At 40.4% G+C, this 25,272-nt stretch overlaps 1 protein-coding gene across 1 annotated transcript in view; it reads left to right on the top strand.

Moving 5' to 3' along the window:
* Pla2g4a (phospholipase A2 group IVA) overlaps positions 1-25,272 on the top strand; it is a 140,396-nt gene that overhangs the window by 43,640 nt on the left and 71,484 nt on the right. Inside the window, exons 3-5 of the mRNA XM_051147540.1 lie at positions 3,428-3,509; positions 21,638-21,786; positions 22,438-22,551. Of these exons, the coding sequence (XP_051003497.1) occupies positions 3,428-3,509; positions 21,638-21,786; positions 22,438-22,551 (345 nt within the window). The remainder of the gene's footprint in view (positions 1-3,427; positions 3,510-21,637; positions 21,787-22,437; positions 22,552-25,272) is intronic.

The raw sequence follows: 25,272 nt of genomic DNA, 5'->3' as shown, positions 1-25,272 counted from the left end.
ATTAGATACTATGAATTTCTTTCTAAGCACTGATTTCATTGCAGTCCATAAATTTTCCAAAGCTGTATTCTAATTTACTTTTGATACTGGTATTTGTGACTTTCTTTCATTGTTTCTTCAACTCATCTGTTATTTGTACACTGGCAAAGTTGATTATGCCTATGTATTTGGAGAACTTTACAAATCTTTTGTTCTTAATTTTAGTTTATTTAATTCATGTGTTATGAAAACATGGCTTTATTTCTATATTTTATTTTTTGGTTTTTTGAGATAGGGTTTCTCTGTGTAGCCTTGCTGTCCTAGACTCGCTTTGTAGACCAGGCTGGCCTCGAACTCACAGAGATCCGCCTGCCTCTGCCTCCTGAGTGCTGGGATTAAAGGCGCACGCCACCACACCCGCCTTATTTCTATATTTTAAATGAGCTCAAGAGTGCTTATTGTTCTCATGGTTTATGTTGGTGACTGTGCATGTGAGTTTGCTAGCAATGTATGCCCTGATGGTAGATGACATACTCTGTAGATGCATATTATACATAATTGATCGAGCTTTGAGATAACTATGTCTTTTTCACTTTTGTGCTTGCTGTTTCTGTTATGGGTAGAGGACTGTTAAAATCTCCAGGTGCGATAACAGATCTTTCTGTTTCTCTTTGCTGTTATACATTTCATTTTGCCTCATGTATTCATGATACATTATTTGACACCACATATTAAGGATTATTATATCTTCTTGAAAAATTTACTCCTTCGCCTTAAGTAAAGCTCCTCTTTATTCCTGACCATTTTTCTTGCTTTAGTGTTTGGCGTGTGAGAAATTAATGTAACAAACCAGTTTTCTTTTTATTAATGGCTGACTAGCATATCTTTCACCATTTCTTTAGATTTATTGTGGACTTACTTCATATAGCTAATACCACCTAATTTTAACATACACTGGAGAAATAACAACCATTTAACAATACCCATCTGAGAAAAAATGAAACTAAATCTCTATTTCACAGAGAGAGAGGGGGCAGGCCAGGGAGGAGAGGAGAGGAGAGAGGAGGGGAGGAGAGAGAAATACAAATGGCCAGTAAATCTGGAAACCACCTTCAATGTCCTTAGCTATGATGGTAACAATCCTGGCATGGATATGGACAAAGGGAAACCTTGATTTACTACTGGAGGGAATAGAAGCTGGTGTAACTGATATGGAAGTCAGTGTGGGGAAATGGAAAACAGCACTACCATATGACCCAACTCTATTATACCTGTGTATGTATCTGACTGGGTATAAGGGCCCTAAGTCCTACCACAGAGGTATTGCACATATACATTTAGTGCTCTATTCTTCACAATAGCTAGGAAATGGAGGCAACCAAGATCTCTATAAACAGATGAATGACTAAATTGTGTTACATATACATAAAAAAGTTTTATTTGGGCATTAAAATGAAATAATGGCCTTTGTTGTAAAGTAGGTGAGACTGAAAAATAACTATGTTACGTGCAATAACCCAGACTGAGAAAGGCAAGTACCGTATGTCTCTTATATATGGAATGTAGATTTCAGTGTGTGTGTGTGTGTATGTGTGTGTGTGTGACTGTGTGTGTGTGTGTGTGTGTGTGTGTGTGTGTGTGTAGGTCATGGAAGTAGAAGGAAAGTTATCAGAGGGGATAAAGAACTCATGAGGGAGGTGGAAAACAATATGGTTCATATTTGGCATGAAAGTAGAAGCAGGGTGTTGGTACAGAAAAGAACAGGGCAGACAGAGGTTCATGGGACAGCAGGAGGGCTGCAGGAGAGGAAAGTGAGCTAGAACAGAGTATAATGACATGTGTGCATAAGAATGCCATAATGAAGCACATTGCTTTGTGTGTTTATTTAAATTAATTACGTGGTGAGATTCCCAGCACTGCCTAAAATGAGCTTGTGGAAGCACACAGACCTGCGATCATAGCCATTCCACAGGCAGAAGCTGGAAGACCAGGACTCAAGTTCAAGAAGTTATTTTTAGGTCTAGATTTGATAGAGATAAGATATGAAAGGTATTGATTTATATTCAGAATTTTACACTCACCAAGATATGATATATGTTTTCTTCAAGGTTGCCAAATGCAAATAGCCAAAACATTATGAATGTAACATTAATATAATTCCTGGTTGTTTCATGGTTCTTCTTGCTACATGTAGTTTATTTTATATATGTGTAATAATGTAAACATGTATGTAAAAAAATAAAAAAAGAAATTTCAAAAAAAAAAATCAGCCTGAGCTGGCTAGAAGCCCATCTAAGCTACATAAGGACCCTGTCAATCCGTGTGAGTCTGCCCTGTTTATACTTTATGCCTTTTGCCTTTAAGTGGTCACTTTTTCATAGTAGTACCATTATCTCAGCTTAAAAAAATTAATTTAAAAAAGTGATTTATTTGTTTTATGTCTTTGAGTGACTTGACTGCAGTATGTATGTGCATACATGGTGTCCCCAAGGCAAGGCATCAGGTCTACCACAGCTGGATTTACAGGCAGTTGTAAGCTGCCACGTGGGTGTTGGGAATTGCAGCAAGCACTCGCAATGGCTGAGGCATTCCTCCAGCCCCCAGATTGTTTTTAAGTAACTGTGGACATTTTATCTTGCCAGGCAGGTGTAATAACATTAAGTGAAGTAGATTTCTATAAGCTTGAAACAAGCAAGAAAAAAAAACTTTAATATTTTTGCTGGGATTTTTTTTTAAGTTGCTCTTAAAAACCATGTAAATTCTTACTTCCCTATTTGTTCTAGTGAGTAAGGTTGCTTGATATCTGGTTTCCATTTAGGCAAGGTGTTTAAAAACCCTCCTCCCTGTTCATTTTATTATGTGCATGTAGACTTTCAGGATATTAGAAATGCAACACCATTGAACATAGTTTATGACAAATACATTTCAGTCAATAGACGTAGTTCACATATAAATTGCTTTTGGTCTAAAGGATCTTGACAACAGCCCAGGAAAGTCACACAGAAGACTTTTGCTGGGTTTTGAGTAGCAACAAGAGAAGCAAACGAGCCTGAGTGATGTGAGCGCGTTGCTCTGGGTTTACCTCACTAAGCCACACTTCCTAGTCAGAGGACAAAGCCCAATTGTGCTCTAGATGCCTAAGTCTGATTTACATTTTCCCCACCAAGTAGCAAAGACATTCTCACCCTCAAGCTGTAGTAACAGCATAAGGCAAGAGGTAAACTCCTTAATGATTCTGTGGTGGGAGAGAAGAGAGAGTTGAGAGAACAGCCCAGGCAACACAAGATGTTTCTGGTATGTGTGTCATGATTGTCACCAAGCATATTTTCAATCTGTCTCAGCAAAAACAAAAATGAGATACTTTAGAGAATGCTTATTTTAAACATTATCTTATTTAATAATAATAATGCTTACTATTATTTAAATAATCTTATCTTTTTTTTTCTAGGTGGAACACCAGTATTCACATAAATTCACCGTAGTGGTTCTACATGCCACCAAAGTAACCAAGGGGACATTTGGTGATATGCGTGAGTACTTCATTTATTGTGCCATCAGAGATGGGGATTATGTCTATCTCAGGAGGTGGGGGGCTTACTATTCAGTGGCTTGATCCCTTGACAAGTGTTCCCTCCTTAACTGATTATCTGCTAGTGATAATGTTTCGAACCTTTCTGACGCTGTTGGTCGTCTGTTAGAGTAGCCATTTGCTTTGGCTTTACATTAGCCGAAAGCAACTGCAGTCAGACAAATGACAATCTTGTGACATAGCTCTGTGGAATTCAAAGTTCTGTTTCATCCTATTTGGAAAGAGTGCTGAGTCAGGAACTTCAAGCAGGCTGCCTCTGTGAGCTATTGTGCTTATAGGATTAAAAAGTGCAGTGCAGGGAATTCTTCTGCCTCTGAGTGTTTATTATGTATGGGATAGCTATAGAAACTGGTGCAGGGCAGCAGCCCGAGGATCATGTTGCATTAACTTGTTGGCTGTCTCCTTCACTGTGCTCAACACCAAGTTTCCTTGTTCTTCAGAGAAGGTCAAAGCTCACGGGTGTGGAGTGCAAATAAAACTATATAAATATGATGAGAGTGAATTTGTAAGTGTTTGAGTATTGCCATAGTCTGGGAACCGTTGGCTGAACCCTCAGAAGTGTTGGAGAAGGAAAGAAAGCATAATTTAAAATGGTGGGATACATGGTTGGCGGCATACAAGGTCAGCGTTCTGCTGTGTGTTAGAAAGCACATCGCCTATTTTGTTCTCATACAACTCTAAACAGAAAACTTCTGACACCAGGCGTATAGAGATTTTCGCCACTAGCAAGTAGAAATTAGCTGTATATTTTTTGACTCAATTCGGTGTGACACTGTCTACCTGTAGCTAATGTTAGATCACTCAGGACTGAGTTTCCAAGACTTCTTCCCTCTTACAAGCAAGCTGCCAGCTCCAGCTTTTTGACCTGGGCTTCTGACCAACTCGTTAATGACTAATGCTTTTTTAGCCCCTCTCAGCATTCAATTCATTTGCCTGGAAAGTGGCTCACAGAGCTTCAGGAAATCCTCACAGTTATCACTTTATTATGGAAACATCTGGAAGACATTTAAATAAAGGGATATAGCTGCCATCGTGGCGAATGCCTTTGGTTCCAACATAGTGAGCTCCAGGAAAGCTAGGGCTAGGTAGAGAGACTATCTTAAAGGAGAGAGAGAGAGAGAGAGAGAGAGAGAGAGAGAGAGAGAGAGAGAGAGAGAGAGAGAGAGAGAGAGAGAGAGAGAGAGAGAGAGAGGTCTATCCAGGCATGTGGAAGAGGGGTGAGGGTGCAGAGTTGCCTGGCTTCTCTAGGCATCACTCCTTGGGAGCCTCTTTAGTTCAGCAGTCTGATGGCTTTTCCAGTCCTGTCCTTTGGAGGTTTTGTGGAGACTACATCATGTCTCCTGCTGATAGAAATGGAACCCGACAAGGCTTGTCTCCTTAAGTGTTTTTCTTGCCTTATCTGGACATAATTTTCCTTCCAGAGTGTGAGGCAAGTCCGTTCTGGAATCAGTTGCAATCTTATGACCTACTGTTGTCCTGGACTGGCTGGCCAAACAATCTCTTGATGGTCAAAGGGAAGAATAAAGTTTCTGTCATCTGCCTCGAGGGTGGGAAATTCTAGCTTCTATGGTTTGTTTGGGAGGAGGGGTCATGAGGCAAGAGCCATGGAGGAGAACAGCATGTCCTTGATCACAGCACATCTGCAGAGTGACGCTGCCTGGCTGTGAGAGCGGGAGGAATCTCAGGCAGAAGGGATCTTGGGTGGAGACTGACTAGAACAGGTCCAGCATTGCTAGTGAGCACTATAAACAAGACGCACGTGCAGAGCAAGGACAGTCAGCACGAGGGAAGACCCGGCCAGGGACAGATAGTATTGTCTATGCAACAGGGAGAACTGGATGGCACTGAAGTGGCCCATCACAGGACTGAGTCTTCACTCCACGTGTTCTGAAGCTAAACTAAACTAAACTCAGAATGATCAGAAAGGATGTGAGGTCTGGCCCCATGCTGTCAGCGAGGCTAGTGGATGTCAGGATGAAGAAGAGTGGGGCTAGACTCCAGTGGCATCAGTAGAGCCAAGTACAACATTGGCAACTTCTGCAAAACTCGTCAGACTCACTGGTTTAATTTCTTGAATATTATGCTTCTGTCTACCCTGCCTAACCCTGGTGTCAGTGTTGTCCTTTTATTCTTATTGTGCCTTTGCAGTTCTTTGCCCTTTTGCCATTTTTGAACCACAATTTTCTGTGAAAAAAAGAGCACATGGGGCGGGAGGGAGGGATGGAGGGATGGAGGGATGGAGGGATGGAGGGAAGGAGGGAGGTTCACAGCAGTGTCAACACTTACTGCTTCTGATATTAGCAATCATGTTCTGGAGAGGCTGGCAGCTCCCTTGCTCTTGGCTGACCCAGAATCCTTAATCAAAAATTCCTGTCTTCAGTGGAACAGGTCAACTGCTCGCTCAATGAAAAGGCCTTTCTTCCTTTTATTAAACACTGTGCCAGTAACTTGCCAGCCATGCAAACAATAGACCTAATTTGACGTTTACAAATACAGCTATTATCTCTTAGACAAAGCAGCAGCAGCCCTCTTCTATCAAAGCTCTTTCTGTTGTATAGAGACAATGGGTGTGGCTATGCTTGGGATGCAACTCAGGCTCACCATGCCAATGTGTATATCAGATACAGCTGAGCTGACTTTGCTAGTCAATAGACTAATAGTATTTACTCTGATAGTACTGACTTTGATCTTCTAACCTGGTGTGGACTGAATTCCTTTGGAACCGTAGTTAAATATTTATTGTAATTACTCCAGGAACTAGACTAATGAGAATAATGCTATATTGATTTCTGTGACACAGGTTAGGCCACTGGGCTCCAGATGTGCCTTTTGAAAAGTAAAGGGCCCATGGAAGGAACTGTCATGGAATATAGTTGAAAGGCCAGAGTTAAGGTTCAATGATCAAGTGTTTAGTCGGTGTTCCTGAGATCTGAAAGACCTGGAGAGTAGAAGTCCCCCTATTGCATTTGTTTTATTTTATATATGTGAGTGTTTTGCCTACATATGCACACGTGTCTGTGGAAATCAGAAGAGGGGGCCTGTTTCCCTGGAACTGGAATTATGGATGCTTGTGAGCCACCACATAGGTGCCTGGAATCAAATTAGCAAGAGCAACCGGCACTCTTAAATGCTAAGCCATCTCTCCAGCCCCTTCTGATTCCAGTTTTATGCTGCCTGTATTTATTTAGAGAGTCAATTTTCATAAAGGTTTATGGGTTGGTAAAGGGGAACAGTGGCTGGCATTTGTATTACAGGATTTTTTTTTTTTTTGAGGGGAAGGCCGTTGTTGTCAGGTTCTAGCATCAGTTAGCACTGCTACAGGAGTAGGAATACAGGAGAAGGAATGGAGGGAGCTTTAAAGAAACACATTGCATGACAAGGTTGTCTAAACAGGGGAGACAACAGACAAGGCCAAGGCCTGACTTTCTAGAAGCTGCGGCAGGCCACATTGAGGAAAGGTGTAGGATCGTCATCTGAGGTGAGTGCTGATGAACTTGAGCTAAACCAAGTTACCAAGTCAGGCAACTTCAGCTTGTTTGCTTGCAGTAACTCTTGGGAGACAGATGAATAAAAGTATTAGAAGGCCATAGACTATTACAAATATCTAAGACCCAGAGATTTAGGACAGCTGAAACCTACACCCTGTTCTGTTTTTCAGACTCTATATTTAAAAACATGTTTCCACTAAATTCTCCATGCGGGTAAAGAATAGGAAGAGATCGCTACTGTGCTGCTTTCATACGGTGCTCCTTCTCAGGGAGACCACATATCACGTAGCTCCTTCTATATCCTTCTATAGCCTCTGTTTTAGATAATACTAACTTCATACTTATCTTTATTTTATCTTCTGGTGAATTATCCCCTTCTTAATAGCTATACTTAGAAATAGATGCAGATCAAACATTTAAATGATGTAAGCATCGAGGATCCATTAAGCACATTTGTCTTCACACCTCCTGAGGTGTACAGCTTCCACGTTTTGTAGCGGTGCAAATGTTCAAGTGTTTTCAGTTTTTACTGGTTTTATAAATACCTTACTATGTTTACTTTGTTTTCTATTTCATATGAAGACTGCCTAATTACATGACCTGTAACATTATCTCTTTGAAGACTGTCAGAAACAAACACAAAGGCTTTAATTCTGCATCACAATTACATTCCTCAGTCTTCGAGTCTGTTATATTGGAATCAGGATTAAGCACATTTCTGATAGCAAAAGTGAATTATTTCTTTTTGTTGTCCCAAAGACCTCAGTGAGTACTCACAATCAAGTGGTCACATTTTTATCAGGTCCTAGATATACAGGAATATTTGCTCACCTATGCAAGTAGCTTTGGTTGAGGCAAGGCACATCTTGTTAAGAATGTGTTGTGTGTGTAGAATTTAGAGAAATCTTTGTTCTTATTTTTACATATGGCTAGAGATGATCAAGTGCAAAATCAAGTTCACTCTGTCACTATACAAGTGTTTTTAAAGATTTGTGTGTGTGTCTGTGTGTGACAGAGAGAGAGAGACAGAGAGACAGAGAGAGAGAGAGAGAGAGACAGAGACAGACAGAGAGACAGAGGAGAGAGAGAGGGGAGAGGGAAAAATGGGGGAGGGAAGGCTGTGCTTATGCACTTGTGGAGGCTAAAAAAAGGGGTCAGACATCTTCTGTGTATTCCACTTCTTGCTTTGCAGCAGGGGCTCTCTTAGAAACCAAGAGCTTAGCTTTTCTTGGCTAAGCTGAAAGCCAGTAAGCCCTACTAGTCTTCCCATCTCTATCACTCTTTTTTTTCTTTTTTTAAATATAGTTTATTAATTTATTCATATTACATCTCAATGGTTATCCCATCCCTTGTATCCTCCCATTCCTCCCTCCCTCTCATTTTCCCCTTACTCCCTTCCCCTATGACCTCATCTCTATCACTCTTAAAGCTGGGGTTCCACATGTGTGCAGGAGACCTCGTTTGTTGATAGTGCTGGTCTCAACTTAAGACCTGAGGATTTCTCAGCAAGTATTCTTAAAAGCTGAGCCATCTTTTTGGTTCCATAGAAGAGTTTTTAATTTTTTTAGGTCACATGCCTTCTTAGAGAAACTCATAACATGCCTCCTTTGTACCCTGCAACTTTACTTCTGTCTTCAAGGAGGAATCAGCAACAATTCTGAATTTTTACTGAAACAATGCAGAGCAAACACCTATAGTATTTTGGAAATAACTCTCAAAATGCCTTTAAAGTTAATTTTGACTACATGTTCATGTATAAAGTGACAATTACGCATAAAATATTTGCAAATGATAGGTTATTTTTGAATCATACTGTGTCGTATATTTTGTAGTCCAGTGAACAACCATTCACACATCACTGTGTGGCAGTGTGAATACTTACGTTCATACTCAGGGAAAACAAGACTCAGTAGGTTTCTAAATACCTTTCAATTTGCCTCAGGGCCTGTTCTGGTTTGACTGCCGCTGGGGTCATCAGGGAACCACTGGTCAGGTGATTCTCAGTCCTATAACAAAGTTGACTGAGCAAGCCATTGTGAGTAAGCCAGTAAGCAGCATTCCTTCATGGCCTCTGCTTCAGTTCCCATCTCGAGATTCCCACCCTGACTTTCCTTTGTGATGGACTCTAAGTATAAAATGAAATAGACCCTTTCTTCCCCAGTTGTTTTTGGTCTTGGTGTTTTACCGTAGCAATAAAAAGCAAACTTAAGACCAAGCCCCAACTCCCCAGAGGTAGGTGAAGGGGTGTGTGGGTTGTATTCCTTTTTCTAAGACGCTGCCAGAATTTGAGGTATTTAGAATTGTCTGTAACACAGGAGGAAGGCCTGCTACAAGCACTGGTTGTGACTACAATTGGTGTCCAATCTTCAGTTATAAGTTTCTATGTATCCTGGCCTTCTGCTTCTGACAGGAAGTGAGATGGCCCTAAGGGAAGATTTATTTACAGTTTGTGCACTATTAAAGGGAACCTGTGAACATCTGTAGGGTAATGGTGCTGAGTCCAGACCTTTTTAAAGAAAAAAAAATAACCTTAAAAATTGTGTGTGTATGCACGTTCATGTGTGTTAATGTTACGCATGTATGCCACAGCACATGTGTGCAGTCATAGATGACCACAGTGTCAGTTCTCACCTTCCACCATCTTTGATAGGCTCTTGTTCATAGCTTTAGACTCAGGCTACCTGACATGCAACCTTCCAGGAATTCTTCCATCTTTACTCCCTTTCTCACTGTGGGGACGTTGACACACTTAGTGTCATGTCTGTCTTTATGTGTTCAGAGGGTCCAGGCAAAGCTTTTTGTTTTTTACACCTATGGAGCTGTCTTCTCACCCCTGCCCCTTTTCCAGTCCTATCTCTAAAGCAGTAACCTAAGTCCCACCTGTAAGATCACCCATTGGAAAGGAGCATGGGCTTCAGTTTTCCTGTCTGTAAATATTGGCACGGGAGAAGTGGTATCAGGTCTGTGTGGACAGCTGCATTTTCTATTTAGTATTTTGAGCAACAGCAGAAAAGTTCCCATAAAGAAATGTAGCCCCCATAGTCTGTATCCATCTTGAGTTCCACAGTGTCCAGAGATTCTAGAAAAGAGGTGGTTATGTTGATGGACAACATGGTGTCCATCAGTGGACTGTCACTAGCCCCAGGTCTCTGTAGAAGTTACGTGGCCTCCGTTCATCCTGCTTTTTTCATCTTGGAGACGAGAGCATTTGAGCTATCATAAGTCGAGCGCTTGTCTGTGTGCGTGATACATACTACTCGTTATTGTAGAACCATTTCCTGCATCCACACACACAAAAAAAAGACATACGTACTCTCAAACACCATTAGAACAAAAATTCCGTTTTGATTAGTCTGTGTGCTGGGTTTCTTCCACTTTTTGGAGATAAATTTATGTTCTGAATTTCTCTGTTGAAGAATCTTTGGATTTTTCTTTCTCAACTTGAGAGAAAGAAATAGAATGGCATTTTCCTCTCTAAGCTTCTCCCAAGACTACCTTGGCTCCATGACAAGCATCTTCACGCTGCTCTTACCCTCTGCACTTGTGACACTGGGCTCACATGCTGTTTTTAAAAAACTAGTGCACAGCCTTGAGTCTGGCCCACAACTAAGATCTTAAGGAATACTGCAGGGGCTGGGGGCGGGATCAAACTGATGAGCCTCTCTTCCGGAATGATGCTCCCCTTACTGCTTCAGGGAGGAGAAAACTGAAAAAAAAAAAAAAGTTTTATATTATTTCCTCCCCCCACAGCCCAAGATCACAGATTATAAATGCCTGTGTTATTTCTGTCCAAAGGTTACTAGAGTTTTTCAGAGGCACACCTTACAGAAATTGTTATTAACACTTTTGTACTTAAATCACGGATTTTCAAATGCTATCCTTTGTAACTGGCATTGCTGTTTCCCATTTCCTCCCCTGAGTGTATATTTGGTAATTTGTTTCTCTAGGGCCAGCTTTTAGGTTATGGCTGAATATGAGTTTTATAAGAGTTTAGTAATGTCTTTGGAATGTTTTTGAGTCCACCCAGAAGTTTAAAGGGCTCTAAATCTAATGAAATTATTTCCCAGTGGTCATTTCATAGAAGATAACTTCAAGATGAGTCAAGTGTCCCGTAACACGCTTATCTCACATGTCTTCCCTCTATGTGACAGTGAAGAGAGTGCCTTAGGAGTGGAGAAGTACCAAATGCTAACATGGAATGCTTTCCTCATCCATTTAGAGGGTCACATCCTATGTAGGTTGTCAAATAGCTTGACGAGTCCACTTAGATGTTTTTTTCTCTATACCTGAATCTGAAGAGTGTTAGTGTGAATGTAGGTCTTAGGAATTTAGTTAACAATATCATTGTGCATTTCAACAACATTGATTGGGTGGAATTTCACCCAGTTTATGGAATTTCACCCCATTTAGTCAATAGGATAAACAGAAGTTTATTACAACAAAATGGGAGTATACAGGTGGCAGCGAAGAGAAAAGTCCACTGCCCATCCCAGCGGGGGGTACTGCTTACGTGTGCTGCTTCGCAAGCCCCAGGCACCATCCACTCAGTTCCTCACTGTCTTGTCTTGTATATAAGCATCTTCATCTTCTTCATGTTCCTGCTTTTATTTTCATCTATATTGTGGAAAGCCAATGTTCTACCAAGTGAGAACAAAAGCTTTAAAAACAGCTCTCTTAAAGTTGAGCTATACTCACTCTGCTCTGCATGTGTTAAATGCATTCTTTTTGCTGAAAAACCATTCTCTGCCTCTCTGTCTAAAAGGTCGGGGATCAAAATCTAAAGGAATTAAGTGAAAAATGAATTTAATATTTCTTAAGTTTCCAAACAAAGTACTTTCTTAACATTTTTGTTTCAGATAAAATAGCCTTACTGCTCTAAGAATTTGAACACTTGTATGAAAATGTCTAGCATATTATTTTTAATCTTTTAAAGTTTTTTTTCTGAAAATAGAAACTGTTGTTTTTTTTTTTAATTATGCAGGGACTGGCCTGATTAATTAAACCTACTTGAGATGTAGTTGGACTATCACTGATCATTACATTGCCATCTTTGGAAATACTTTCCTGTTTTTACTCTTCCTTTGATATATCAGAATGCTTTGCTTTGTTTTGTTTTGGTCTAGGCTGGTCTTGAACCCTATGTGACTAGGGTGTCCTTGAACAGTGAACATCTTATCATTCTGTCTCTACCTCTGAAGTCTTGGGATTACAGGCATGTACCAGCACATCTGGTGTCGGTGAAATAGCTTAGATAAAATTCCAGATAAAATTCAGATGCAAAAATGTAATAGCAACATTGGAATTTTGGCTTTAGAGAATAAATATTTAGGAAGTGTAACCCAGGCTTCTTGTAACAGTTTTCTTTTACCAATGTCCTCGTTAGTAACTGCCGAGTATCTCTGTGTAGTCAGCGCTTGCCAGAGTCCCTTGGAAAAATAAGAGTGGCAGGTGACTACACTCATTATGGGTTTTACACCAAACAGGAAGCTTTACAGAGAGGCCAGACCCAGAGCTCATGTATTGCTCAGGTTCAAGTGTCTCCTCTACCTTTTGTTAACTGTGTGAATTTGGCCAACCTACTCAGGTGTTCTTTGTCCCATCACCATCAACTGTTAAATGAGGCTATGGTTCCATTTTCCTCCATATTCCTCATGAAGGTTAAATTGTGGTATAATGTGCACATCATAAGTATTTGTTAAATACCAAAGGGACTGAGCAAAACTCTCATTTATTTATTTCTGTGGCTCTGTGAAATGTGGTGTATTTTTTGTTGCTGTTTGTTTTTTGAGACAAGGTCTCATGTAGCCCTTACTGCCCTTGAACTCACTGTGCAGCTAAGGATGACCTCAAATTTCTGACCCTCTAGCGTTTCCCAGGTGTTGAGATTACAGGCACATGCCACCATGTCTGGTTTGGGAAATATTGGAGTTTAAGTGGGGATCGAACCCAGGACTTTGTGTATGCTAGGCAAACACTGCCGACCGAGCAACACCTCCTGTCTTGTTTTTATTTTAATCTTAGAAATTAATCATTTCTGTAAGGCGTTAAGTTGACAGCTCAGAATCTCACAGCTGCCTCATTTGGGGCCAGAACTTGGGCCAGTCTATTCTGCTCTGGATTCTTTTGGCAGGTTTCCTTTTGAGTGGTTTCTGCTTACCTGGGAACATGAGGTGGGCTTATTCAGCCAGGCAGAGAGTCTTGGAGTGAGGTCCAGGGAAGACTGGGTGGCTTGATTGCAGCTTGAGATAGGAGGATAATATTGGTGGACGCTTGGCTATGGAATAGAGTTTGAGAGCATTTCATTTTTGAAAAGGTGGTCAGGAAAGTTTTTAAAATGAGATTGACCTAATATGTAAAGAAATTAGCTTATTTTGTAATTTTTTTTTTTTTTTGCTAGTCCATCAGGTAGAAAAGATTATTTTATTCCAGGCCACTGGTTCTAAGTTATGGGATCAGTGTCCCTCTCAAGGCACATATATCATTACGTTTAGAAATACTTCCTTTGAACGTGAGGATTCTGTAGGGGGAAATGGTGATTCCTCCAAGCACTCTGCAAGCAGAGGCCAGGAACTCTAGTGTGCAGAATTACCCAATTCAGGCATTGGTGTTCCAAAACTAAAAGACACGACTTCTGCCTACAAGAGAGTAGGCTTCTTAGATATCTGAATCTGTCTAGTTAAAACAAGCAATAGAAATAATTTAATCAATTTCCTAACACTCCATACGGACTTCTGGGCTGTTTATTCTGTATACGTATGTATGTATGCAAGTGTGCGGAGAGGCCAAAGGTCAGTCTCAGGTGTTATTCATCAGGATTTGTCCACCTTATTTTTGTCCCAGAACTCTCATGAGGACTTGGGACTTACTGATAAGGCTAGGCTGACTGGCCCATGGGCTCCAGGGACCCACCCATCTCTTCCTCCTCAGCATCACAGGCATGTTCCATCATGCACAGCTTTTTGCATGAGTGCCGGGCATCTAACTCAGGTCCTCAAGGTTGTGCAGTGAGCACTTTACCCACAGACCTTTCTCCTCAGACTCAAGAGGCACTACAAAGATGGTTTTCTTTCCCTTAAAAAATGGTACCACAGAGACTTAAGTAAAATGGTCATACAGAAATAAAAATTTAGGGCTTTTTGCTATCTATGGCAAACTTTCTTTACGCCCTCTGCACTTTCCCCAGTTCCTTGATGTTACCTTTCAGTATTTATAGCCACAAGGATTCCAGTTCTGAGCCTTTTCTGGAGGAAGGATGGCTGCTACCCATAAACTCTCCATGCCATGGTTTTTTGTTCTGGGAAAGAGTATTTAGGGAGACTCAGATTTTGTTTTTTATGCAGTTCTAGGAAATACAGTAAATACACTTGGAAGAAATGGCTGGCACTGGTTTATTTTGAAACACAAATAAAAGCAGGATGGGGCTACATTAGGAGAGTTGGAGCATACTACTGAGGAGTCAAAAGGAGGCACAATATTGAGCCTATAGTGAGGGCTACCTCTTCCTCACTGTCTCTCATTGTTAGATAGCCACCTATTATATTGATTATGTTCCTGTGGTGTTTTGGATTTCACACTTTATTGTTGGATCCGGCATTCCATCCTTCAATGGTGGGTAAGAGATAAACAGTACCTGTCATGAGGAAGCTTACAGTGTCGTACAGACAGATAGTGCTTAAGATTGGTTTATCTGCTATAGCAAGGACTGTGTCTTAGAAGGCCTGAGTTAAAGACTCTTCTTTATTTTCTGTGCATGCATCTCTCTCTCTCTCTCTCTCTCTGTCTCTCTCTCTGTTATGCATGTCTATAAGTGTCAGTAAGTATATGTGGTATAGTGTGAACTTGTGCACACACAACTTGTAGAGACCAGAGGAAGATGTAGGGCACCCTTCTCTATCACAGTGTGCCTTGTTTCTTTGTGGCCATGTCTCTCACTGAATACATAGCTTGTGACTTTAGGTCAAGCTGGTACCCTGTAAGCTCTAGGGACCATCTTCCCTTATCCATGTGTGCAGTCCCGGCCCCTACATAGTATGGAGATGAGGAATGCAAGGGAACACACCAGGCTTTTTGATGTCAGTCCTGGGATTCAAAGTCCATCCTCATAAATGTGCATGAAGTGCTGCTAACCACTGAGCTATCGCTCCGGCAGAGTTAAAGCCTGCTTCTGAATGATCTTGTTTGACTCCATAACTGTCCGTGAGTTTTTCTTTTTCTCTGTGGTAGGAGCAGTTAATGTCTAAACAGTAACTAGAAACATTGCTTTTTTTTTTTTTTCCTTGTATGGAGATGTATGTATAGTAAGCCTGTTGGGGAAAATGGATTTTACAAGTTGAAGTGCAATCCTGCTGTGTCAGCACAAAGATTTCTGCCCACAGCATACATGAATAGAGTATTTGAAATGCAGGGGGTTTCAGGGTGTGTAAGCCAGAACCCTCAAAGCGCACTTAAAGAAAACCGACTTTGCATGATCTAAAAAAACAAAACAACAACAACAAAAAAAACGAATCCTTCCAAAGTGCAGAAGGTATATGTGAACCTGTGATCACGACTTCATGGCTCTCATGTCTGTACCACTCTTCCTTGCATCCTTAGGAGGAAGAAGGGGTGCACCTTGGCTGCTTCTCAAGCCTCAGCCATTAAGTTTAAGAACTACACTATAGAAGTATAAAGTTCATGGTCAAATGGTGTTGTTGACCATCTTGTCCCAGGGCCTGTGGCAGCCACTCAGCTACCTTAGGACATAGTACTGACCAGACTGGCAGTTCCCAGAGATGCTAGCGATTCTCATGTCTGACTGCCATTGTTACTAATCATACAAATTTCAGCCAGGTGTAGTGGTGCACGCCTGCAATCCCTGCACTCAGGGAGGCAGAGACAAGTGTATCTCTGAGTTCAGGGGCAGCGTGGTCTACAAAGCAAATCCAGGACAGCCAGGAGTACAAGAGAAACCCTGTCTCGAAAACAAAAAACAAAGTATTACAAATTTCAAAGAAATGCCACATTTGGGCATGTTAATAGGCATGGCTTTAAACAAATTCTTACTTAATTTTTGATGTTTCTGATTAGGTGATAGTTGAAAAATAATATTTAAATATCAGTCCATGACCTCAAACACATTGCTAGCCAGCTGATCTACTTTACTTTATCCTCGGAGATGGTTTTCATATAACTACTTGAAAATTAATTACATGTTGGAGAGGGTCCTCCATGGTTAACTGGACTGTGGAGGACAGAATGACTCTTGTACAGAAGAGTGAGTTAACATTCCTGTTATCTTCCTTATGTACACTGCTATTGTTTAGTTTATCCTAATCTTATGTCTTAAGTCTCAGGTTTTTGATTATGTTATTTAAAAATGAAGCTTCCCAAGCCAATCTGAAGATTCTGATGGGAGATGAAGGGGCTTGCATTTTTCGTTTCTTTTTTCTTCTTCCCTCCCTCCCTCTCTCTTTCTCCTTTTCTCCCTCCCTCTCTCCCTCCTTTTCTCCCTCCCTCTCTCCTTCCCTGTGTTCCTCTCCCTCTCCCTCCTTCCATTTCCTTCTTCCTTCATTCCTACGTGGCTCTGGGAATGAACTCAGGGATTTACACATTTAGAAGAGGCCTCAGACAGCCCCAGTTCCAGTTTCATTTTCCAACCACTGCAGATCATTATGGGAAATTAACCCATGCTCTGAAACACGAGAAACAAACTTTGAAGCCCACTACCACTTATGGTAAAACTGACTGTGTTTTCAAGGACCCCCCCCCCCTTTTTTTTTGAGATCTTGGGTTTTTTTAAACCTCACATCCCTGAATCAGTAAATTATTCATCAAGTTTATTTCAAGCAAGGGGTTTAAATTGTTCCGGGGTAAAGCTGAAGTGAAAAAAGCAGTAGATGATTTTTAGAAATGGGATTTGGAGTTAGGGAGATGCCCTCCTTCCTTAACCACACAGTCTATGGCCTGGATAAAGCTGAGTGACAGGTGGGAATATTTTGGCTGCAGGCAGGCGCTCCTTAAAACGACTGGAGTTTATGAGTAAGTGTCAGAGCCCTGGAATCCTGAAGCTATTTCTGGTGCATGTAGCTTCATGTCACCTTCATGAAAATAAAAATGGTCTTTATTCAACACCCCCATCATTTTTGTTTGTCAAGATGTAGATAAAAAATGAGATGCAAGAGAGTTTCTACCCACACATACTTCTGCTTCATTACTTGCTTAACTGGAAATAATTTAGGTGATCACTGGTCACTGATTAGTACTTCGTCATCAATGTTGACCCTGTGGGTATTAATTTATAAACTAGCAAGCAGTGTGTGTTCTTTTCTTGTCTTTATTTTTTTTAATGCATTTCTAGAAAATTTGCTTAAAGCATTGGGATAAGGTTTTTTTTTTTTTTTTTTTTTTTCTGTCAGAGTGGCCTGATTTCCCTATTCACAGATTTCGTGTTTGCTGCTCTCCCAGGCATTATTAGAGATTATACAGTGTGGACTTGAGCTTTTACATTTATCTCTTAAAATTTCCGTTTATTCTAGAGTCTTTCTCTGGGATACAGTGTCTCTTGGATTACATGATTAGCCGAGATGCAGACTACGAATTGAGAGTTTGGAGCTGTTAGTGGGTCTCCATCTGATAGCTGCTCTCCTCTGTCTGTCAGCCGTTGACACCTCAACTTGGACATATCTTGCTAAAGAAGAGGCTTCTTCAGGGGAAACCAGAAAACATGCCACTCTTGACAAACATTTTAAGCTACTCACTTCAACTTTATTTAAAAAGCAAAACAAATAATATCAAGAGAAAGAAACACTATTGAACGAATTTCTAACTTTTTAAAATGTTTTTTGATATTTTGACATGTAAAGATGGTACGGGTATCTTTGAATATCATTTTCCGTTTCTTTTTGTCTAAGTTAAAATGTTTTAAACCAGGGCAGGCACTGAGAATCTATACTCACCAAAAATGGTCATGTTTTCAATTGACATCTTCCACTTCTGTTTGCTACTTCCTTTTCCTATCTGGTTTCTTCCAAGGAAGTTGACCTTCTCCTCTTTCCCTGTATGATCTATAATCTCTTCCACTTCTTCTTTCATGACTCAGATGAAGAGCTGGAGAGATAACTCGATGGTTAAGAGCACTTGTTCCTCTTGAAGAGAACCTGGGTTCGATTCCCAGCACCCACGTGGTGGCTCATAACCATTCTTCACTCCAATTCTAAGGGATCTGACATCCTCTACAGACTTTCCTGGACACCTGGCACAGATGCATTCATGTAGGCAAAATGCTCATACACATAAAATAAATAAAACAGTCTTTGATAAAAGTCTCAACTATCAGGCTTCAAATAGCAGTTTTTCCGCCTACGATTTGACCTGATTTTTCCATACCAACTTGAGTGAGTGAGCTGGGAGTCTCCAGTGTGCTGTATCTGCTTGTCTTCCACTTACCTTGCTGTTAAAACTAGGTTATTGGTTCTTGAGTCACTTTCACAATTTAAATCTACAGCTTAGGGCTTGATTCTTTATCAAAGCCAAAATACTTTTTGCCAGGCAATCCTGGCGTACAGCGAAGCTGGAAGGAACATGGAATGAATGAGTACATGAAAGAGTGTTTGCTATACACGTGCCTCCACACCCCAGATATCTTTTATATGGCAGAATGGATTTACTTTACTGACTGCCCCCTAATATTCTGGGAAATGCATTTGAAAACAAACAAACAAATGGCCCTGGGACAAAGGACTGACCCAGTGGAGTGAAGAATAGCCATGTTCCTTTTTCCATTGCATTTGCTGTGCCGTATGACTATTACCCCTGAAGCCATGTGTTTACTTCCTCTCCACAGAGGAAAGCCTGTTTCTCTTTATAATCTTTGGATGCCATAGCTGTTCTAAATATATTGATTTGCTCCAGGTTTGGAATCTAAGGCCCTGGAGAACAGTATAAAGGGAAAGGATCACGTTGAGGGGTCAGAGCCAACCCTGTGCATTTCTCTCATCATACCTCATGGCTGCCTTGCTGTCTCATAGCTTCTCTTCCCTGGCCTAGGAAATATTAAGTGCTGTGCACTAGAAAAGGCAGGAACTGCTTATTCTCCAAAGTGCCATTTCACCTGTGTCATCAGAAGCTTCCCTGTGTCACTGTCAGCTAGACAGTGTGTTAATGATGAAGAGCCCTAGACCACACCTCACCTGCTTGTTGCTGGATTGGGGAGCTTAGCAGAATATTTATAAGAGTCCTGGACATTTATATGGCACCCTTGCTTTGAGACTTGCTATCCTTGACCAATGTCAGATGAGGTTTGAAGTATAAATTTAAGCATAAATCAGTTCCAAAAGCCATTTCATTTGTGGATCTTTCTACAATCAAGACAAAAGAATACATAATGACTAATAGGACAAACTATGAACAGTGTTAAAAGAGTAAGCGAGGAACATTGGTTATGTTATTTTCTGTGATAATTCAGAAAACAAGATGTGTATGGATAGTTTCATTTAGTTTTAACTGTGGAACAATAATGGCCTTTACTATGTGAGCACTAGGCGTGACTTATTTGCCTCTCTGGCCTTTGATCTTTTGATCTTCCTCAGAACTCTTACTCCTTGCTTCCCAGCGTGTAGGCATCTACCCACCACACTGACCCAGTGTTGATGGGATGCAAGCAGAAGCTTGCTTCATTGGATCTGCTCTTTCCTAAGACTGCCAACTATACCACCCTTTCTTTTCATAATGTATCCTAAAATATTTTTGAATACTTTTCGTGTAAAACCTTTTCTCCTCAGGAGTCAGGAGAGCGCACAATGGGAAACATACCACTATCTGTAGGGTGTGTTGCTAGTAAGCACCAGGCAGTTATTCATGAGGGTCTTGCTCCAGATTAGTTCATTATTTGGTGTATCGTAGATGAGGTCAATGATTTTCATTTTATCAGTGTAACACAGGGTCATAGGTGAAGTTCCTGAGATCCAATTGCAGGGCACAGTACTTTTTCCGTCCTTAACCTTGGGCTGTTCTATATGGTCAGGATCAATGTTAGCACTGGTAGCAGGATAGCTCAGCTTATGTTTCCTTTTTCTCTGGTAGGGCTCTCAGTCTTTCTGAAGTGTGCCAGTTGCTCTGAGTGTTGCCCGTTGCACCATGGTTGGGTGTTGGCTGGAAGCATATTTCTGTGCCCCTTCCCTTGCTTCTCAGTCTCTGTTCTGCTCTTCTTTTCATGGAAGTCTGAGTTGTATGACCTCACCTTTATTTCCTTTTTAAAAAAACACATTTCATTAATTTATTCATATTACATCTCAATTGTTATCCTATCCTTTGTATCCTCCCATTCCTCCCTCCATCCCATTTTCCCCTTACTTCCCTCCCCTATGACTGTGATCACCCTTATTTCTTAGGAGTAAGATGTCATTAAGGCTACAGCTGATGTATTAGATGACCCAAGCTCAGCTCTTCCTCTGATGCCTCACTGTAGGACAGAGGATATATTGCATGATGCCTCTCAGTTCCTGCCCATTATGTAATATGTACTAAAATACAGTGCACATTGTATTGTGGAGTGGGATTCAAATGTGATTAAATCTGTATTGAAAACAATTACCAAGAACCATCACCCTAGTTATCCTTCATTGCGATTACTAATTCCAGTGGCCACGTGGGAAAGGCTGTGTTAAAGAAAAATACGGACCTTATATTTTACTGTGGCAGGTTTTGTTTGCCAGAGTCTGAAAGCATAAAGGGAAGATGTTATGATCCTTGCCCTCAAGGTATTTATGGTTTCATAGGAAAAGACAGATTATCATTTTACACATGCAATAAAAGCACAAACAATGTTCTAAGATTACCAGAGGAGTCAGTGGACTCCCAGAAGAGGGAACAATCCCCATTTATACTGTTTGAGTCAGTTAGTTATTCCTGCAAATATAGCAGAAATAATGTAAAATAGCTCCTTAACATGTAGTTGTTCCTTTGTAGTTAAAGAAGCATACACAGGCATGACTCAAGTGGACTTTTATGGGACATAAAAAAAAAAGGCTTTCTTTTTTTTCTTTTAAATAAAAATACCTTCATTTCAGCAAATACCGTCATAATAAATACAGGCTGATTGCTCATACAAATGCTACCTCTTGGAGATGCCAGGTATAAGGTATGCTTGTCATCAGCAATACTCTTCTCATGGTAGCTTTTATTATGTCATTTGGTAAGCAAAAGAATGAAGAGGTTTTTTTCTAATGTAGACACATATCTGGATCTTGATTGAGTCTGTGATCTTGTTACCATCATAGTCCTGTAGGGAGGGTCATGGTATAGCGATAGATGAGTGGGATTCCTATCATTGTGGGGTAGCTGGATCAAGCAAGATGCTGACCCTCGAGATGGATAAATTTCTGAGTGGATTGCTTTATGAATGATTTCTTCTCATTGATAAGGAAGGGACAGAGTATGTGAAAAGTATGTAACCTGTGATGTTCTCTTGTATATTGTCACATGTTGGTTTATAATACTGTATGTAGACTTACTGGAAATAAAATAACAACTTACACTTTTTGAAAAAGCCCATGAACTGTGAATTAGCTTTTTGTCCCCCTTCTCTTCCATTTGCCACCCATAGTTGACACTCCAGATCCATATGTGGAACTTTTCATCTCTACAACCCCTGACAGCAGGAAGAGAACAAGACACTTCAATAATGACATAAACCCTGTGTGGAACGAGACCTTTGAGTTTATTTTGGATCCTAACCAGGAAAATGTTTTGGAGGTAAGTGAATCGTCTGGGGCTGTGAACAGTGCTCACACCCATGGAGACCCACATCTAGTCTTCCTTGCTGCCTTTTTCCCCGTCTATTTACTGTGGTTGCCCTGAGCTGTGCGCCATGTTTGGAGAGCTCAAGATGGTGTGTGTGGAAGTGTTGTGAGCATCCAGGTGCAATTTCAGCGTATTTGTGTACTTTGGAGAAAATGCATTTTCTGTTCTAAAGATGGGAATTCTTTTTTTTTTTTTTTAAGCAGAATACAAATTCTGTCAGTTGCTTTTAAGATACATTTGCATGAATTAAGGCTTTCTGCTTCCTCACCTGGTCTACAATGTTATATGATAAATCCTATTTTTAAAAAAATATTTTATTTTTTAATTTCATGTGTAGAATGTATGGCTTACATGTACACTGCGGACATGTAGTGCCTATGGAAACATGACAAGGACATTAGATTGTTAGATTCCCTACAATTGGAGTTACAGACATTTTTGTGATAGGCCATGTGGGTGCGGGGGATTGAACCTAGGTCCTTTTGGAAGAACATCTAGTGTCCTTAACTGCTGTACCACCACTCTTGTCTTCCATGATAGACATTTTAGATAAACATGTCTAAAGATTTCTGGGAGCTACTCCTGCTCTCTTTTGCTTTGTAGATCACACTGATGGATGCCAATTATGTCATGGATGAAACCCTCGGCACAGCTACATTTCCTGTATCGTCAATGAAAGTGGGAGAGAAGAAAGAAGTCCCTTTTATTTTCAACCAAGTAAGTAGCAACAGAATCACTTCCCACTCCATTGTCCATAGGCATCAACCTATTTTGAAAAGTCAGGCTTAATGTTTGGAAACATACTTCCTTACAGAATTTATCTTTCCTTATTTTGTCCTTTCATTATTCTTGGTGGTGTTGGGACTTAGACCCAGGACCTTACATAGGCCAGGCAAACACTCTGCTACTGAGCTTTGTCAGAGGCCCTTCTGCTGATATCTTATCATTAATGTATATGCCTTCATTGAGGTGATACAGTGGTCTTTTTTGTTGTTCCAAATAATTATAGTGAAACTAAGTAACAGCTTTGAACTCCGCTGGAGGATCCATCAATAGGAGACAAGCATTTGGGGTAATAAGACGTTGTGAAATGCAAACCATTCCAATGTTGTTGAAAGAGTGGCCTATTGCCACCTTGCTGGAAAACGTGTTTGCTATTATAAACACATATGTTTACTATTGAGTACAGTGCTATAAATTAAGCATCTCTAAGGAAATAATTCCGTCTCAAATGATTAGGCCCAAATCGACGAAAGGTCAGAGGAATGGTGTGGGTTATTCTTATTATCTTTTTAGTTTCAACTTTGTCACAATCTGGTAGTTATTTACGAATAAAAAAGAAACCTTGGCTAAATTATCTGTGCAGAACAAACTCATAGCATCTTAATGAATGAGACATGTATAAGGAGTGACTGAGAGGATTTATCGTTAGACATGTAATTGATGGGTGGGTTAGTTCACGCATTATATCATGTCCAGGGAAATACTGTTTTCATTCATCTTTAGAATGACTGCAGATCCCTCTGCTCACACAAACCTCTCTCCCAGAACCCTCAGCTCCTCCATGTTACTCGTTCTATTGGAAGTTCAGATGACCTCTTCCTGTTTGATGCCCCATGATAATGATCTGTAGTATTTTCTAGTACCAAGTTACTCACACTGCCACTTTATCAGACTCCAGTGGTGAATAAAATCATATAGGCTAGGAAAAGTGAAATACTAATGCTCTGTGCCTTCAGAGTCCACACGTAACTTATGTGCATACCATGGATGTACACTTACTTAGACATTAACAAGATCACAAGGTTTCTTGAGTAGTAGGCATGATCTGACCACTTAGAGACCTTGAGAACCCACATTTGTGGATTTCCAATGGGTCCTTCCCTATTCTAGAGGGACTGTCTTCAATGCAGTGCCAAGAGAATCATGTCTCACTTTTTTTGTGGATACCTTTTAGCTTCATTTCATTCACTCAGTTTATAAACATCTATGGAAAAAAAACTGCAATGTACCAGCCATTGTGTTTGTACAAGGCATAAGCAGAATAATATACAGGAAGTTATCATCTCAATTATCTTCCTCTGAGGTAGAAATGATGTTGGAGCTGTAATAGGAAGTGGAAGGAGATGTGGTGTGTGTGTGTGTGTGTGTGTGTGTGTGTGTGTGTGTGTGTGTGTGTGTGTGTGTGTGTTTAATAAGAAATAACCATTCATTGAGGTTAATATCAGTGAGGTATATAGTTTAATGAGAGGGCAAAATAAAGGAAGTTTGACTTGTGAGAGGAGGCCCCAGGTGATTTGAACAGTTTGAGTAGTGGACGTAGTGGTTAATACCTTGACATTTAAGGCTAGTTCATTAGGCCTTTGAATTCTTTATCATCTTTTTCATTCTGGAAATTTAGTAGTTCCTTTGTGACTCATCTTATTCATCTGTAAATACAGAGATAGTATCTAATATAAGGGAATTATTGTGATAACTATAGAACATGATATAATCATCATAATATATAAACTTAATTATTACTTCTATTATTTTATTATATAAAATATAAACTATACATCCTTAGATAGTTTAAATATTAATTATGTAGTGAATGCTCTATTAAGTTTGCAATGAAGATTAAAACATAAGGAGTAAACATGTTATATTCATGCATAAATGCAGTGCTGCTTAGAACAGTGGCTGGTACCTATTAAGCACTGTATATGGCTGTATTTTGCTTTTGTTAGTGTTATGGCTCAAGAAAAGGATAGCGTTTCAGGAGGCAGAGAAATAATTTTGAGCTTTCTAGACAGAAGCAATTACAAAAGTACGGTCTTGAAAAAAAGGAAGCAAGATGGAGCATGGCAAGTTAGAGGCCTGCCAGGTACTAGGGCAAAGAGTGCAAAGCTGGTTAAAAACATCTGAAGGCCCTGCCTGAGGTTTTAATAAAAGTCTGTTGAGGACTTTGTAAGCGTGGATTAGCCTCTCCAAAACAGTTCTTTTATTCTTAAGTCTCTGATCCAAAACTGATTATGAAAGAGGATATTATGGAGGAAAAATATATTTCCTTCCTTCTGTCATTTCCTATGGTGAAGTTGTATAACCTCTGAGCTCTGAAGAGGCTTTCTACATTCCTGAATTCAAAGTAGGTTACGTAATTACTTCCCTTAGTGTGTCTGGGAAAACAGTTAGCCAGGGAGTTTTCTTCATTACTTGTCTCTCTAGAGTCTCTTGGAGTTTGATTTGAATGTCAGTCTTTTGAGTTGATGAGCTGGAGAAGGGGGATTGCCTGGTTGATTGAGGAGTCTGGGGCTGTTTCTCAGACCCTGTGGGAGTGCCCTATGGGAGCCTTGCCTTTCTCTTCATTTCCTGAGATAGGATCTGCCCTAGGTGGGTGGTTTTCTGTCTGTAACACTCACAGATGTGTAAGAGAGAATGAACCGCCAGTGGATGCTG

The sequence above is a fragment of the Acomys russatus genome, chromosome 6 (genome assembly GCF_903995435.1).
Source record: "Acomys russatus chromosome 6, mAcoRus1.1, whole genome shotgun sequence".
NCBI lineage: Eukaryota > Metazoa > Chordata > Mammalia > Rodentia > Muridae > Acomys > Acomys russatus.
This window is presented reverse-complemented; position numbering and strand designations above follow the sequence as displayed.